Source organism: Ciconia boyciana, chromosome 7, assembly GCF_034638445.1.
Source record: "Ciconia boyciana chromosome 7, ASM3463844v1, whole genome shotgun sequence".
Lineage (NCBI taxonomy): Eukaryota > Metazoa > Chordata > Aves > Ciconiiformes > Ciconiidae > Ciconia > Ciconia boyciana.
Window position 1 is genome coordinate 30,526,253 of NC_132940.1, and position 17,747 is coordinate 30,543,999.

General features: G+C 51.8%; 1 protein-coding gene across 3 annotated transcripts; it reads left to right on the forward strand.

Annotated features, from left to right (window-relative positions):
- Positions 1–13,209: 13,209 nt before the first annotated feature.
- Positions 13,210–17,527, forward strand: RGS16 (regulator of G protein signaling 16). Of its 3 annotated transcripts, none has more exons than XM_072868809.1 (6): positions 13,210–13,289; positions 14,582–14,683; positions 15,045–15,194; positions 15,364–15,425; positions 16,757–16,923; positions 17,189–17,527. In XM_072868809.1, exons 1-6 carry the CDS (start codon positions 13,210–13,212, stop codon positions 17,387–17,389), a joined length of 762 nt encoding a protein of 253 aa, XP_072724910.1. In that variant the 3' UTR covers positions 17,390–17,527. The 3 variants fall into 3 exon arrangements, with proteins under 3 accessions (XP_072724910.1, XP_072724911.1, XP_072724912.1); XM_072868811.1 differs by having other exon boundaries at positions 13,246–13,289; positions 15,148–15,159; XM_072868810.1 differs by lacking the exon at positions 15,045–15,194.
- The last annotated feature ends 220 nt before the right edge of the window (positions 17,528–17,747 follow it).

Below are 17,747 nucleotides of genomic sequence, written 5' to 3' on the forward strand. Positions count from 1 at the left end.
AGCAGCGATGGGGCCCTCAGAAACCATGTGCTTCCCACAACAGCCAAAATCCATGTCTAAATGTGAAACTTTATTGGTGTTAAAAGCAGTGGGAATGAGAAAAGAGGGAGAAGGGGAAGAGGAAGCTTCCAGAACGTGATCCAGAACATGGTATTAGGACTCTCTGAGTTTCTGTGCTTTTTTTGGTTAGCGATAGCATCTTCCAGTTGTTGCCTCTCTCTAGCACAAAACCATAATCCTCTCTAGTCATGGGGTCATCTGTTGGGAAGGCAGGTTTCCTTTAAAATTACTACGTTGGTTTGTGCGTGAATAACACCACTGCACCTTTCCATCCTTCCAGGCATCTCCCTGGCTCTCACCTGTCCCCTGTGTTTGGAGGGGCCCAAAGGGCAGTTCTGAAACTTGTGAAGCCAAGTCTAGTCCAAAGCATCGTCTCCCACACTGGCTGCTGGGGTCTGGATCCAGAGACTGTGAGGAGGGAGAGAAGGGAGGGAGAGAGAAAGCAAAGGCACATGATTCGTGCTGCTTCCTGGAGTGGAAACCATCAGTGAATTCAGCTCACCTTTCCATTTTAGCTGCACACCTTATGACACCAGCTGCTACTCTGTCACAGCCCCTTATCTTCCAGGGATGGAGACTAAGAGTTATTTTCCATATGACTGTCAAGGAGCTGAGTTTTTCTCATGAGGAAGGTGACCCCAAAAGCTCTTGCTAGACGTGGTCAGGCAAGTCTTCTAGTGCGAATGATTGTTTTTCATTAATATTATTTATTTGTACTGTAGTTCAGCCTCAGGATCCCAGCCGTTGTTCAGGCTTCATTGTGCTAGGCACCGTACCAAAACCTAACACAAAGAGGCTCCTGGCCGCCAGAGACATTAACAGGCTTGGTGGCTCCTCGGGAACGACCTGCCAGCTGTCGGGAAAGAGTCGAGAGAAGAAATGTCCCATCTGCCCCAAGCTGAGATGTAAGAAGAGCACAAGACCTGCCTGCTATGGCAGATAGCATTTTTCATGTAGTACCTGACTAGCGCATGGCAGGGAGAGGTAACGTGAAAATCACAATTATATTTTTGTTATTTTTTGATTATTGACTGTTGTTGTTACCTACCGATTGTCCACTGTGGGTTCAATGCCATGTAAAGAACTACTAAAGACACAGACTCTGCTGCATGGTGCTTGCTGAAAAACAGGACACAGGGAAGCATGCAGTGAGCAGGACGAGCGTCCGGGTGTGAAGTGGTGTGTGAAGTGTTCTTTGGCGCTATTCCCATAGCCTGGATAGCCAGCTGCAGGAGAAGACTCTGTGCAGATGTCAGTTGTGTAGCACCTCCTCTGTGCTGTGCAATAATACTTACCGTCTGAATGCCCCATTTCTATGGCATTGCTGTTCCAGATTATCAGCTGTCAGATTCTTGCAATATTTTCTAGCAGAGAAGCAGACAGCCGGTCCGTGGATTTGAGCCTACGGGCCAGAGGTCTATTTTCTTAGTTTTATGAAGGCCTGGAAAGTGACACTATGGATCTTTCCCTTCTCTCAATCCACCCACAGGTCAGAGGCTGTAAACCTCTGCTCTAGTTGAGGGCGGTGGGTAGGTTTGATACATCAGAAAGCTGGTGATAAAGGTTTAGTGTAATGTGGTGTAAAGTTTACAGGTAGAGTAAAGTTGGTGTAAAGTTTAAAGGTAGACTGAATTCTAAAGCTAAGCATAACTTCTTTGGAATGACATACAAAAAGCCTGCTTGGATATTAAAAGTTACTGTCCATGCATTAGGTAGGAAGCAGGCTTTGAGGCTTTTTGCAAGGATGCTGTGCAAAATATTAGGACAAATAGGTTTAGGATCAAGATAGGGATGGTCAGCATGTTTGTTTTATTTTGGAGGTGTATTCCTGTAGTCTCTAAGACACTAAAGTCTAAATGCAGTGCAAGTGCAAAATTTATGTTCAATAGGGAAACCTGCTTTTCAGTACCTGGTTGGTCAGCTCTGGAATTCTCCAGTTGTTTTGTAGGAAAAGATCAGTGAAAGGGTGGGCACTGGAAAGTGCCCCAGATTCATCCAAGGTGTCTACATCATGCAGTGGCTCAACCAGCCATGAGTTTAGCTGTTCATGGGCCCATAGCTTTATGGTAAACAAGGAACCTGGCAAAGAAGGTCTAGTTGGACAGGTCTCTGGGGAAACTTCTGCAATGTTCTGGAAGGAGTCAAAGACAGAAGCAAAGGATATAGAGTCATGCATCTAGTGGCTGTCCCTGGTGCTATCCAGGCTATACCAAGTGGAACAGGGTCACATCACCTATACAGCCCCCTCCTGCTATAGGTGAAAGGGAAGGAGGAGGGCAAATCATCCCACGTTGCAATGAAACACTCTCAATGCTTGACCTGCAAGGGAGGATGCAAAGCCACTGACTGTGAGGAGGGGCTGGAAGAACTCTCCTCTCCAAGAAACACTATGTCTACTCCACCTGCATAACACAGGATGGACTGGGATCTCTCAGGGGCACGGGTTGCTTTGACTGAAATAGTTCCCCCTGAGATGGCCTGTTGTGTCAGTTGTACCCAGTGTCACTGCGGCCATAAAACGGCACAGCGACCAGTGATCCAACCGCTGCAACGTGGCAGCTCAGCTTCCCAATGCTGTGGCATCAAATAAGCTGTGCTCCAAGGGACGAAGGGAGGCCACCTTGTCTTGCCCTGCCTTCCTCTGTTTCAGTCTCCTCTTGACTGTTGTACACGCAAAAAGCATCCCAGTGCTGCCCTGGATGTGAGAGACAGCACCAGCAGGCTTATGTAGTCATTGCTTTTAAAGAGAAGGCAGAAGGCCATGTTAACTGCCTTGTGGTATTTCTCTTAAAGCCACGGATACAATTCTGAGTGGGCTTGGATGATGCTGACCTCTAGTGCCAGCTGACGCATCCCAGACAAGGCTTTTCAGCAAAGTGCCCTGCAGCCACCCATGGCGGTGAGGGTCCCAGAGACAACCGACTATGAGGAAACAGCAGAACCAAGATGTTGTTGTCGAGGAATGAGGAACAGAAACTCAGAAGTCAGGACAATTCCCAGGCTTCCCTGATGGCTACAAAGGCTCGTCCTGTTCAGAGCGTGACTCCAGAAAGCCCAGGAGGTAGTATCTCTCAGCAAGCTCCTCCAGCGTCAGTTCTGGCATCCTTTCAGTTTGTGTCAGAATTCATCGAAGAACTTCAAAGTAGCCCACACCCTGTAAAAACCAAGCTCCCCTCCCTCCTCCATCGACCTGGGGAATTGCTTTGAGCAGGCACGCTCAGAGATGCCATTGCTGGACTTGCAGCAGCAACTGTATTCATGCAGGCTGATGTAGGAGAACTGTTTTGCCCGTTAAATTGGTGCCAGTTAATATCCTCCACGGGAAACATCCTAGAGCATAGAGTGGAGCAAAAGTATTGTCTGAGGCATGTGAGTCTATCATGGTTATTTTTATTGCTGCTCTTACAGTTTGTCTCTCTTGCAGGAAAGCAGACTCGTTATTTAAAGTAATTTTTTTTTAAACAAGAAATTGGCACCAGCTGCTTCTTTTATGCCAAATGTCAGTCTGAAGTGAATTAAAATAGGCAGCTTATAGATCTTCCCCTTAAACCAGGGGCTGATTAAGGAAATAATGACTGAGCCAAAGCTTCAGAAAGCACTGAGTGATGACTAATCCCCATCAAGGACAAATATCCTATCTTTGATTCATCTTTTACTGATGTGAAAGGGATATTCATTACAAACCACATTTCCCCTCTCCACAAGCACACACCTCCAAAATTTTCCTCCTGTTTCAAGTAATGTCAGTGTGCCATCACATGAAGAGAGGGGAAAATAAATCATTTCACTCACCTCTTTTTATTCTGTGTGTTTGCTGGCAGGTACCTAGTTAGCTCCCAAGTCCTTTGACAGCAAAAGGGAAGAAGAGTTTACAAATTGCCTTTTCTATGAGCTTCAGATGTTGTTAACTCCAGAAGCAGATGCAGAACCCAATTCTGCTTTGAGTTTCTTTCTCCTGCTTTGGCCCATCATCCAGGTTTGGGATGATTTCCGTCACTTATACTGGACTTGTTAATGTACCTATGGGTCCCTGCCCCCCACACTGGGAAGGTGTGACGGGCAAAGTCCTGCTAGTCTAAGCAGGGGAGGGAAATAGGTGTGTGTGTCTGCAGGTGTGGGTGGGTGAGAGTGCATGTGAATTCATGTGTATGTAATTTAATGTCTCCTACTAGAGAAGCTTTTCTGAGACATAGATGTGCATGTTAAAATAGGAGAATTAGGCATAAATGACATAAAATGAGATTTTTAGCCAGTGTTGTGTTTGCCTCGTAAGTTTGACTAGTAATAAAAGACGTAAAACTCTGCTAGGCTTCCAGTTACCCCTAAGAGCACATGTATCAAACTGAACTGAATGTTCACTGATAGACACAAAACCAAAATGTTTACAGCATTCAGAGCAATAGCAAAGCATACCTCATGCCAGTCCTGGAGTGCCTGTCACCCATCAGTGCAAGCTCTCCCCTCCCTGGGGGCCTCTTGCTTCTCCCTCCAAACCCTTCTCTCCTTCTCAGTCCTGTCCGCATGGACTTCCCTCCTCCTCCTCCTTACGGTTACCTCCCTGAAGCACTCCTGAATGCCAACCTTCCTCTCCACCAGCACTGCTTGTCCCCGTGTATCTGAGCCTGGGTCTCACGTAACCTGCTCCCATGCCCTCCTGTCTGCATACCCTCCATCCCCATCTATCCCTCCTCTCTTTTTTGCCTTTTACTTCCCCAGACACTTGTCTCTGGTCTTGCCATCTCTTTCCTACGTACCTCCTACTGTCGCTATAAAGTTCTTAGTAGCTATTCCTTGCCCATTATATAAGAAGAAAACACTTCACATAATTTCTGCATTATCTTTCATTCCTGGGGCTGCTGCAGTTGTCTTCTTCCTCGGTACTGTGTTTTCTCCGGCATCAAAGCATTATATCACAGAACTGGAATTCAAGTACATTTTGCTGCTAGACCAGAATGCTTTTCTCTACCACGCACCCCTTGGGCTTTGCAGAGACTTGGCTTGTCCCCAGTATTGTGTCTTCTTCCTCCATCCACGCTCCACGTGCTGCGCTTGTGGCAGGGGCTGGCTAAGTGAGAGGGCAGCCGTGCTGCGCGGAGGCAGCCGCTGCTTCGGCAGGGTCACAGCTGTGCTTCCTCTTGGCTTTCTGATACAAAAAAAAAGAGTGTAAATAAAGGTGTGTGTGTTGTATTTGCGTACTAAAGTCAGTTGTTCTGCTCTGTGCCTCCTCTTGGTTTTACTGGAGGGTTGTATCTCTAATTTGAGACTGCAGTAAACTCAACTGGAGTTCAGGGAACCGAGGGTATGGGAGGGAGGTGACAAAAGGGGATGAGCTTATTACTGGAAAAAAAACAAATATTTCTGGCAAAAAGGCACAGAAGAAAAGGCAGTGCCTGCTTCTGGAGGGACCTGGCGTACCACGAGGTATGGGGACCAGCCTCAGTGTGAATCGCTTGTCTCCAGTGGCCCCACAACTCCCAGTTTGCATCATGTGCTGCATGCCCCAGGCTGGATCTAAAACATGACAGATGAGGAGCTGCTCAGCTTTGCATTTACAGCGTAGATAACGGCGTTATCCTACAAGAAATGTCTTCACGTTGCTCTATCAGTGCCCGCAGTCACCAGCTAAAAAGCAATGAGGGGAAGGAGGCATCTTGTGTTGTGTTTACTTATGCAGTCCTCTGCAGGATTACTGATAATGAAGAGAGCAGGGTGCAAGTACTCCCTGGGGTAGATTCCCTTCCTTAAAAACCACTTTTGAAGTATCTCATCCTCCTATAACCTTTCTCCCCCCTCCTCTACAAGCAACCCAAATCAGACACGCAGAGTTCAGATTTTTTCTTTAAGCTCTCTGGCACTTCCATCTTCAGTGGGATTGCAGTGTCCCACTGGCAGGAAGGGGCCTTCAGGACCCAACCCCAAACCCAAGCACCAGTCCCGAACAAGGTGCAGTTTAAGATGTCCTTGTTCCTTGGGAAACACGATTGCAGTGGGTCAGAAGAGATTTAGGATGGTATTACTGTACCGAGTGAGTTCAGAAGTGAGCCACCAGGTACCTGGGTAGAAAGACCAGCTCTTTTAAGACCTTCCCTATGCCATATTTTTGTTCTAATTAGATCCTGATGCTGTAACTGCCTCTGCAGTGTCTGGGTGCTGCTGATGTTGGTAGATAACAGTGGTAGCTGTTTGGGCAGGACACACGGGCTGTTCAGTCTGATTCCTTCCCATTCAGGGGAAGGCATGGGCTTGGGTTCAGTTTGACCTTCCCTCTGCATTAGCTGCTCATTTGCTAGGCTCACCTTCCCCTAACGAGGCTGTAGAAGCTCCTCAGCCAAACCAGATGTCCGACTGGCAACGATATCCCCCGAGTCGTGTCACCGCATTGTAAAGTGTTACTCACCTGTACTGTACAGAGACCGTAAGCACGTAATAAACAGCCTGAGACTACTTGCTCTGTGCCTGAGTGTCTGAAAAGGTGCGAGTCGAGCACATTTTCCTGTGTGCAGAGGAAAGTGGGAACTGTGAGGCTGGGGATGGAGGGGTGTCTCCTAGCAGAATTGCTGAGGAGAAAAAGGATGGAAGAAGCTTGCATCTTCTTGGACCCTGCCCTCATCCTTCTGCGTACTGGTTTCACTGGTACAGACATGCTAGATGGGGCAGCGAAGAAGGGATATGTTAACTCTAAGCAGTCAGTCTCCTCTGTTGAAGCCATTTAGATCCAGTCTCCCTGGAGGTATAGTTTGGGGAGGTAAGTCAGAAATATTGTCAGGAAGGTCTAGGAGACCATAAGGAAGGTAAATCTGAAGAGCTTTCCACCAGTGCATTGCTGTCCTTTTCTGGGTACACCCTGCTGCTGCCTGTGATGGATTGCCCACCCCAAACCCCAAAACCAAGGACCTGAGCGCAAGAAGCATCAGGAGCAGCCGTTCTTGGAGAAGGCTGCAGCAAATGTTCCCTGCAGTGAGGGGCTGCTGGTGTCTGCCCCGGGAGTAGCTGTGGTCGGAGCTGAGCAGGAGCGAGAGCCCTGGCTTCAGCCCAGGGAGGCAGGCAGCACGGAGAGCGGTGGTGGCCAGTGCAGACCGCTAGTGTGAGCAGTCCTTCATCGCAGACAAATTACCCGCTCCCCTGAACTGGGTTCCAAAACCATGCATAAATCTGCAGGACCTTCCTGGAGCAGGAAGCCAGGGCTGCAGCAGCAGGTTCAGCCATGCTCCAGCAGGAAAATGGAAAACCAAGCACTTCCCTCCCTGCCAGGAGCGTGGCAGGGGGACATGGGGCTGCTGAACCAGACGGTTGGCTCTATCCAGCCCAACCTCCTCCGTGCACATCCTGCCATCCTGCAGGGAGAAGTAGCCGTGGCTGGGCAGCAAACACTCTTTATCAGCCCATTAAACCCACTGACATGCAGCCAGAAGTGGCCGGGGTGAAGGTGGCACAGCTGGGGCATCAGCCTTTCCCGCAGACCCTACACCACCGGTGGCACGGCTCCCACCCGCCCCTCTGGCAGCGTTTTGGTCATGCTGCCTTATTGCCAAGTGTGAAAACAAGTGCCAGGTCTGCTCCCCGTACCAGGACCAGCAGTGGGGGATGCACGAGCAAGTGCTCCCAGGAAAGGGAGCAATGTGGAGGGATCAAGCATGATCAGGCCACGAAGAACAAACAAATGCTTTCTTCATCTATAAAAAGCAGCCCCAGGCTCCAGCAGGCAGCTCACATCGAGGTCTCAGCTTGATCCATCCTTGGGGGATAAACTGGGGAGAGGCGAGCAGGACTAGGCTGGCGAGTCACTGGCAAAGCCCAGGATGAGGGCTGGCAGCGGGAACGGGGATGAACAAGTAAGGAACAGGAAAGGCAAGGGTTGGCTCGGCAGGCAGGGAAAGCACATCTGGGGACCATGGTGTGTGTGAGCTAGAGCCAGGTAGTGAGAGCTGGAGAAGTCAGAGTGACTTGGCAAGTCCCAAGGGCCAGTTTAGGGAGTCTGGAGGAGCCTGGGCTTGCTGGGGAAGGGTTGGGCAGCAGGTGAGGGCAATCCTGGGTACTAAAGGGGGAAGGGAAGGTGTTAGCAGGGGCAGAGACTAGAGTAAGGGCAGCTGGGGGGTTGTTTGGGTGTTAGCAGAAAATTGCATGGTGGAAGGTCTGCCGAAGAGTGGGGCTGAAGCAACCTCATGGGGGTTGCAGCTTGCCTGGAGAAAGGGCTTCAATGGGGAAGGGCTGATGCCAAGGAGAGCATCTCCTGAGCAGGTCTGGCAAGTGAGGGAGAGCAGTGACCTGGATCTGGCCCAGCCCTGGGTGCACTGAGGGTGCTCCTCGCCTGGTGCACAGCCCACCATCCCTGCCAAAAGGTGAGTGTTCGCTATGTGGTCTGCACAGGGCTGCATTTAAAAACAAAAATTAAATGAGCTTGTTTTTCTCTGGAAGTCAGTGCAGTGGAATTTATCGGTCCCTCTGTCTTCTTTCTATCCCCCCTTTTTTTGCCCTAATTCCCTTCCCTTTTTTGTTTTTTTTCCTTTTCATCTGCTGCTTCTTCCCTCTAAGCCTGTCTCTGAGCCAAAACAATTTACATGCATCCAAGGAAGGATCTGCCATTAGTGCTGCTCTGTCTCTCTTCTTAGTTAGGATATATTTAGCCTTTTTTTTTTTTTTTTTCTGTTCAGTGGCTTTAAAGAGCAGGTGCTGGGAACAGAAAGAGAAGATTAAAAATACCTGCTGTCAGATACCTCTCCCTACGCAGATGTGCTCCGGCGCTGTGCAAAGTGAGCACGTGAGCAGAGTGGATAACAGCTGCCCCTTGAAAAGCTCATTTGTAATTCTAATTTTTTTATTTCAATAATCTCTTTCCGCACTGCTACAAATTTCCAGAGCAGCTATTTCCTCTCGTGCTTCATGTGAACGCAGAGTGCGCTTTTGTTGGGAATCAATTTAACACCCCATGGGTTACGCTGGGGGACTGTTGTTGCACAGGAGCTGCCAAGGGACAAGCGCTGCTGCCTGCATGGGCAGCTGCCCCTCCCGCAATGGGGTGCGGGTTACCTTGGGCACAGAGGAGCAAGGCTCACCTGCAACCACACGGACGTGGCGTCCTGCAGCAGCCCCTGACTGTCCCTGTCTCATAAGCTGTGACCGTGGCCAAGACCCAGCTGCAATGTGGCTCCTTGGGGACCCTTTGCAAATGCCCCGCTGCTGTTGCAGCCTTGGTGGCTTCCCTGCTCCTCCCAGGCACCATCGCCAGCTTCTGAGTGATGCTGCGCTCCCCTTCCCATCCATTTCCATATCCTCCCCTTCTAATTCCACTCAAACCGTATACCTGGTACCAAAATACCTGGTACCAGAAACTCTCCTCAGAGCTTGGCTGTGCTTTGGGGCACGTGTGCAAGGATGTTTTGCACCCTGTCAGCAGTCCCTCCTTGTTTCCTTGTTACCCACCTCATTTGTGTAGTTTTGGGGCTGAAAACCTTATTTTCCTATTTTTCAAGGTTGCTGGCACTTCACAAATAGTAACCCAGAAACAACAGCAGCAATATGTGGGGCTGAGAGGTTTTGTGTTTTGTTTCTGATGGGGAAGCTGGTAGCTGTGTCCATGCAAACGCCGGTGCTGCGCTGGCAAAGGGCAGCTCCAGATGCAGCTCTCCCACCACAGGTGCCTCCCCAGTCCAGCCATCTCCCAGCCCAAGCATGCAGGGTACGCACAACGCACCCTGCCTGGGTTGCCAGGACCTCCCTGGTGGAAATGAAACCCCAAGAGGGCCAGCCCCAAGGATGGGAGGTGGGTTTCATGGCAGCAAGGCTGCAGCACGGTTACGGGAAGGGAGCCCAGCCCCAGGCGTTGTGACACAGATGAGTTTTTTGTGTTCCAAAACAAGGACTGATAATACAGGCAACCGAGCTGGAGCTGCGGGAGGCTGCTAAGCTAAATGAGACAGGAAGCACGTAATTAAATTAGATATAGAGGGGCATACAGACATCTGAGTACACATACATCGCTGGGCTCAGAGGCTATTGCATAACCCTACGGAAGAGCTCTACATTATAAAATATTGCACCTACCGCATCCCACGCTGGTGAGCTGCCTATCCTTGAACGGCATCATCTCTCACCCCATTGAAGGGGAGAGTTAAAAAAGCTGCCCCAAGGGAGCTGAGGTGCTGGCTGGTGGTTTGTGCAGGGGGCTGACAGCCGCAGCAGAGTGGGCAGAGGGTCTGTCCTGGCCTTGGCAGGGAGGACGTTGCTGGAACAGCCCGATCCCATTCCTGCACCTGGGCTCAGACCTGGATGTACGGTATTGTGCCGTGTCCCAGAGCCAGGCACTGGTTTCAAACACCCAAGCATGGGACTCTGCCGTGAGTGTGGCAGGGGTTCAGGTGGGATTTCCTATGGCTTTGTGCAGCTTCTGGCTGAGTGACTGTGGTGCCCAAGAAGATACAGCCTTTGATTGACTCTTTCCCTCCCACTGAGGTTTTATAGGGATCTCTCCCTCCTGTGGGGGCTTGCAGGGACCAAGTTCCCACCACAGGCGTTTCCTCACTTCTGCCTTGTCATCAGCTTTGCCTCACCTGAGCCAAGTGCTTCAAAAGCTGCTACAGAGGGTACAAGCTAAAACCACACATGCAGTTGCCCAATGTACTTTATTTCTATGGGGAAAAGCAGTACAGAGACAGGGGCTGAAGCAAAGTGGAGGTTTCAGCAGGCTGTCACACCAGGGCAGAGATGTGCGGAGTTTCTCTGCTCTGGCTCTCATCGCCTGTGCCCCTTTCCCATGGGCTGTGGCTGTTGCTGCCATCCCGGACGTGTTGCTGCCATCCCAGCTGTGGTTTTGCCATTCAGTTACATTTCCCCGCTGTTTCAAGCAGCATGTGGCTCCCAGGGCAGCAGCTGTCTCAGAGACCATGGACTTGCTGCCAGAAGTCATCCGTCCAGCTCTGTGTGTCTGTGCCCAGCCTCACGGAGGTTTTCCTCTTGGCATAACCTGCTCGGGGGATGCCTCAAACATCGGGGAGAGTCACCAGAGCATCCGAGGTTTTCCTCTTTGCATAACCTGCTCAGGGGATGCCTCAAACATCGGGGAGAGTCACCAGAGCATCCGAGGTTTTCCTCTTGGCATAACCTGCTCAGGGGATGCCTCAAACATTGGGGAGGGTCACCAGAGCATCCTATGACTGCAAACTTGTAGGTGGGAGAATGGGCTGCAATGTGTGAGCACAGTTTTAAAGGGGAAAAGGACACAGATGAAGTCCTGCTTAACACCAGGTATGAGCCTCTCCTGTGGGTACCAGGAGCCCATACCCACATCAGCATGGCACTGCTGCTGTGACACCAGTGCTCCCAGCATGGCAGTGAGCTGGGGTGGAGCATCAGGCTGATGTGGCCAAGCACTTCCCTTACTCTTCCCCTTCTTTCCTTAAATCCACAGCAAGGATCACAGCTCTAATAATGGTTTTAAGGCACAGGGAAGACGTGAACAAGGGCTTTCTGTAGCTCTAAACATTTATCTGTAGCTGAATATCTGCTAACCAAGAAACCTTAAACTTGTTTATTCAAGTGAAAGAAAACAGAGCTGTTGGGAAAGTGGCTGCTCTTGTCATTAAAGCTGAGACAGGAGCTAAAAACATGTGTTTGGTCTTTAGCCCTGATGCATCTTTTCTGGACAGCTGTGGGCAAGACACTTTGGTGGCTTTTCTGAAGTGGTGGGAGAAAGACAGGAGTCCCTATTACAGTTAAAGGGAGCTCGGGTGGCTGGTGCTCCTCTGAAAGTCCCGTCCTGATATCCTCGTGTTTCTGCTCCCCAAAGGCTCATCTCCCACAGGCAAGACACTCCAGCAATTTCCCGCGTATGATTAATGCAGGCAGCAAGGGCAGGAGACAATCTGAGCTCTGGAAAAATGTGTGCTAACTGCAGAGCTGGTAATAGCAGGGACCAAGTGGGGAGGAAGGAAGAGGATGAGGAGGGGCGATGGCAGCTCTTGCCTTTGCCCTGGGATGGCTGTGGGCAGGGGGGTTTAGGGTCACTCCCCCCACCATGGTGAGCTCCCATCCAGAGCCACTGACTGGGGAATTGCAGGGAGAGCGGCTCTCCAGGACCCTGCATGAGCCCAACCTTGGCATGGGGGACCTGCTGGCTGTCATGGACCTCTCTGCGTGTTGCACCAGACCTTGGGGTTCGCTGGTGTGCAGTGTCTGACACTGGTTTAACTCTTTCTCTTCATCCTTCTGTTTTGCTGGTTCAGTCCTTCCCCTCCAGTTTCCAACCTCTCCCCTGCTTTTAGTCTCTTCTTTCCATCTTCAGCTATCATTCAGATCCACCTTTATCAGATTATTTCCCACGCTTTGCTCAGGCTTTCTTTGATGCGCATCCCCTCCCCTTCTCTTCTCCCGACATAGACCGAGCAGAGAATTTGTGATGAAGAAGTGCGACTTCTGCTAGCACATGCGGTCAGATATCGGTCCTTATTTATTCTAGCTGTGGACTGGCAGTGTAATCTGGGGGGCTGTGGAAACATTACACCCTTCTGCTCTATCTGCAGTGCAAGCGGAGCACATTGCATTGCCCTGGGGAGCACAAACCCTTCTCCCAGGCTTTGCATCTGCCTCTGGGATGCTGCAAAACAGCCTGAGTCTGATGGGGACTGGCATCCCCTGCTTAAACCAGCTGAGGAAAAGCATGCTGCTGCGATGCCGCCACGCCAGCCTCTGCAGCGCCAGGAGGATTAGAAGTCCTTGGGCAGCAGGACAGAGCTGACGAATTGCTGTGCATTACGGCGTCTGTCCTGTCCCTCTCACTCTCCCCATCTGCGTACCCGCCTGTCCGTGGTTACTCAGCAAGCTCCATACGTCTGTGGAAATGAGCTTGTTTTTTCCTGTTATCGAGGAAGCAGTTATGACTGTGATGCTCAAGGACAAGCCTGAGCCTCCCACTCCCCCTCCCTTAACAGCACAAAAGAAGCCTACCTAAGCCGTTATCTTTGCCGGGCGCTGCCAGAGCAGCTTTTGGTTGGCTGGAGGCTGGAGCGATGCTGGGTCCCCCTCCCAGCCCTCCCGCCTGCCACCCAATATAAAGCACGGCTCCTAGCCGCTTTTCCAGCCGACAGCACACGACCGTGGGTGCAGGTGGTGCTGCAGCTGCCTGTTGCACGCCCCTGCCACCGCCATAAGGATCCGATGAGTTGCTGGATGCCTGGGTGCCCAGCTCTCAGCATGTGCCGGGGGTTAGCCGCGCTCCCCATCACTTGCCTGGAAAGGTAAGGGGCTTCGCCATGCCGCAGTTCTGGGATGCAGAGGGTTAGCTGGAAAAGATGCACCTAACTTCAGAGTGGCCGGGCCAGCCTCTGCAGCTGTGGCTGTGATGTTTTGGTAGAAATTGGGGTGCAGACTGCAAGGAAACACACAGCGAAGGATGGCCCGAGTGATTTGTTTTGGCTGCATCCCCAGGAGGGGAGGACAGAGATAAAACATGCAGAGGGAGAGGAGGCTGGATAGGGCTGCCCTGCATGTGTCTGGGCGGACAAACACATGAGGGTTGTTTCTCTGGCTCCATCTCTGCAGAACTTGCTTCAGGTTGACAGCAGCAGGACTATTTTTGTCAACACGGTTGAAATGCTAAGTGACATGTTGCTCCTCCTGCCAAACATGGCTACAGAGCCCCACGCTGCCGCTTGACATTTAAACACTTATTTTTGTATGAGTGCCTTGGGATGCCTGAATGAGCCGCAGCACACAAATAGCAGCGGGGCCGCACACTGCCTCGGGGGGACCCCGGGGAGCTGATTTAGCAGCAGCTCCTGCCGTATTGCCGCAGAGACCTCCCGGCAGGGAGGTGCCTCCGTGCCACCGCTGCAGAGCCACGGTGACAGGCAGCCACATCCCAGGCTCTTGCAGAGAGGGCTCTGGCACAGGAGCATCGTGCTGCCACTGGGCTTGCTGGGTCTCGGAGGCATGGGGTAGGTGGATGGTGCCACTGGGGAGCGTAGCCATCTCCATGGCATGGTGGCAGGCTCCTGGTGACTCAGGGGCACCCCAAAAAAAAGCAGGGGAACATCAGCCCTGCTGCAGCAGCCTTGCAGCAGGGAGATGCTCCTGCTCTGCCGAGCAGAAAGCAGTCGCTGTGTTTTTCCAGTGTTTTGAAAGCAGCGTAGTACTGCTGGGAGAGGGGGACGGGAAAAGGAGCCAGGTTAGCTCCAGGGAGCTGGGGGAGTGGGGGTGGCTCCAGCTGGGCACTCAGCAGCTGCTCTGCTACCTGCCCCAGAGGAAAAAGCTCGCCATGCTTTATAAATGCATGCGGCACTACCTGGGAAGCGAGCAGGAGGAAATGGTCCCCTGGGCTTAATGCACTGCTGAGCGTGGTTGCCGGGGAGCAGAAAAAGCAATCGGCGGAGCATCTATTTCGTACATCAGAAGGCAAAGAAGCAGCTGAAGCTGAGGAGCGAGGGCTGCCCCTCCGAGCTGTGTCGGGTCCATGGGGTGCAGCCCCTGTGAGGCAGGGGAGTGGCAGCAGCAGGCCAGCAGTCCCACCTCTCCCTTTCCTCCCTTCCAGAGCCAAGGATCTGAAGACCCGCTTAGGGATCCTGCTTCATAAACCAGAGCTGGGACACAGGATCGGGACCTCCAGCAAGTTGCAGCTGGGCTCTAGGCGGAGGTAAGCCAAGCGGTGCTATGTCTCAGGTTCAGCCCTGGCCAGGTCCCCATGGACCGGGCTGTCCTGGGGGATGCTCCTGCCCATCTGTGCAGCAGAGAGGACGGAACGCAGCTCGCCTTCCCCACGGTCCCACCCCAGGAGGCAGGGAAGGCGGATCACTTCCCAGCTCCACCAGTTATAAAGTCAGACTGGGGAACTGATGCTCTGGCATTAGGCACGAGAAAGCAGGTCCTTAGCAACAGGTCAGAAACTCAGAGGGCTCCCGCAGTTCCTGGTGTCTCCAACCACTGCCTGAGATCCCCAGGGAATGCAGGCAGCATTAAAAACAAAATACTGCTGAAGGCAAGGAATCTTCTTGCAGAGGAGGCTCTGCTGGGGTTGTACCAGCAGAAAAGGGCTCCTCTGAGTATCCTCTAGAGAAGCTACCTGGTCAAAGCTGCGCTATGGAGCTGAGGTCTGGCGAGCCGTCAGGGAATGTAAAAGAAAGGGAGAAAGGAAAGAGAGCCCACAGGTAATGGACACTGGGGTCTCACTTTGGTTTCCTGAGTGCCACTGCCTCCCTTCTTGTGCTGTCTCCCATTAATGGGGCCGCTTGACTGAAGTGCTCCCATCCTTTGCTGCAGGGCAGTAGAAGTGTTGTCAGTGGGACAGTGAGCCTTACGTCCTTTTGCCTTTTCCAGAGACTCCTCACAAGAGGTACTCGAATGGAGGGAGTCCTTCGACCAGCTCCTGAGGAGTAAAAGTGAGTAGGATCTTGTTTTCTTTTCTTGGTGAGAGCGCGCAGGACAAACACAGTCCCAGTGAGCAAGGGGGTGACTGTACACCTGGAGCCAGTGTACGAGGAAATCTTGTCTCCTCCTCAAACGAGATGGTTTAGGATTTAGAAAGAGGCCCCTTTCCTGCCCTGACAGAGCTGATGCACAGGGCTCATTGCCTGGCTTGCAAAGCTGTATCCTTTTCTTCTGGCTGCGTACTTTTTGGGGGACACAAGTGCTGTCTTGCAATGCCTTGCTGCTGCCTTGGGACAGAAGCATCATCGTGGGCATCCCATATGCAGCAGCCTGTCAAGGGGAACGTCACGCCATGCCCTGACCGTCCCGTTCTCCGCGCTCGGGAGAAGGCAGCGTGTCAGCTCTCTGTGTCCTCCTTTGCACAGCAATGCAGCCACCTCCCCACAGGCTTTTGTTGCTCAGAAAACTGTGTTGCTGCCCTCTGTGTTGCTGCCCTCCGGGGATGGCTCTTCCACAGGGAGAAGGAATTCAGCTGCTTTACTGAGTTACACTTAGCCATTTTCCTCTCCAATATTTTCTATATATACGGTGATGCACAGGGTTCCCGTAAGGTGCTGTCTCCCTCTTCCCCATGTAGACAGTACCTCCAGACCCAGAGAGGTGACCTCTTTTTGAGTCCCACACGTAATCCCTTCCTTACACTGGGCTTTACAGCAGGTACACAATGGTAGAAGTGCCAAATTTTAATACAAAAGTAGTTGTCTACCTTAAAACTTATTCCACAGCAAGAGAAAGTCCTTCCATCATGCTAGTTTGGGGCTAGGCGTATTTTTTTTCCAGCCTTCTTCACGTGCTGTGATGGCTACAAGCATCTCTGGCTTTGTAACTTAATACATTCCCCCAGCCTGGCTCTGAAATCCTTGCTGCAATTACTCTCCCATACTGCTCAGCATCTCGTTCCCCCTAGATTTCAGCTGAGAAGTAAAAATAAAGCCATTGCTGCTCAGTTCCTGCAGGCGTACTGATACCTCAGTGGATTTCTCCTTAGGTAGAATTAGCTCTTTTCCGAAGCTGTAAAGAAAATACTCTGAAGCCTCATTACAGAAAGGTCAGATAAATAAAACCAGAGGATTAGTTGTCTGTGGGAAAGGATTTTATTGGAGTCTAGAGGCCAATTAGCAGCGTCTCAGAGGGTGGAATTTGCCCAGAGGGAAAGGAAATCTGCAGATGTCATGGTCTGAGCTCCCAGGGCAATGCTCGCAGGCAGCACTGTGTCTGGCAGCCATGTTCTTCTTCCTCCCCCTTTTCTGCCCTGTTAACTGCTCTTCCCTCCCCTCCCCAGGCGGGGTGACGGCCTTCCACACCTTCCTGAAGACGGAGTTCAGCGAGGAGAACCTCGACTTCTGGCTGGCATGCGAGGACTTCAAAAAGACCCGGTCAAAAACCAAGCTGGCCTCCAAGGCCAACAGGATCTTTGAGGAGTTTGTCCAAAATGAGGCGCCCAGGGAGGTGAGAGCATTTTCTGCCTCTGTCCTGTGGCATCGAATAGGGTGGGAAAGGAATAAAATGTCCCAGTGGGTTTTATTAAAGTGGGAAGATGTGCTCTTGTTCATGAGAGCTTTCATTTCAACCTCGCGTGGTCTACCAACACGAAGCGATATAAAGGCTTGCAAGCATCTTCACCCTCCTCTGAAGATGAAGAAAACAGTTTTCCTCTCCCCATGGGAGGGGAGTTAACGCCGAGTTAATCTTTGTGGATGCTGCTTCCTTACAGGTGAATATTGACCACGAAACCAGGGAGATCACCCGGAAGAACCTCTCGGGTGCCACTTCTGCTTGCTTCAACGAAGCCCAGGCCAAGACCCGCACCCTGATGGAGAAGGACTCCTATCCCCGGTTCCTGAAGTCTGCCTCCTACCAGGACATGACCAAGCAGGCCACCAGCCACGGCGTCAGCAAGCGGTCGCATACCTGACCCGAGCCCAAATCTGCTGTGGGGGGACAAGCCGGGGGACAAGGCAGAGGCTGAGGTCTGTGCGGCAGGGTTTTGGCTGAAGTCCTGGCATTTTAGGAGGATCCCCAGGACCTCAAGCACTTCTGCTTCTCACCGAGCTGCTGGGAAGAGAGGTCCTCCCTTGCCAGAGGAGCGGAGCGGGTGGGAATGGCTCGCATGCCAGCGTGTGCCCAATGCCTCCCCTTGCAGCACAGCCAGAGACCTGCACCACCGCAGGGACAGAAAGAGATCAGGTTTGAGTTGCAAGCCTGGGAAAAAAAGGCCGGATTCCCCTGAGCATCCGTAACCTGAGAGCTCCCACCTGCTCTCAGGACCCTGC

What these genes read in the sequence shown, in the direction of transcription:
- RGS16 (XM_072868809.1), top strand. Translation starts at nt 13,210, where the DNA reads ATGAGTTGCTGGATGCCTGGGTGCCCAGCTCTCAGCATGTGCCGGGGG. An exon ending in CAGCTGGGCTCTAGGCGGAG is followed by an intron (nt 14,684 to 15,044) that starts GTAAGCCAAGCG and finishes ATCTTCTTGCAG; the next exon opens with AGGAGGCTCTGCTGGGGTTG. An exon ending in AAAGGAAAGAGAGCCCACAG is followed by an intron (nt 15,195 to 15,363) that starts GTAATGGACACT and finishes TGCCTTTTCCAG; the next exon opens with AGACTCCTCACAAGAGGTAC.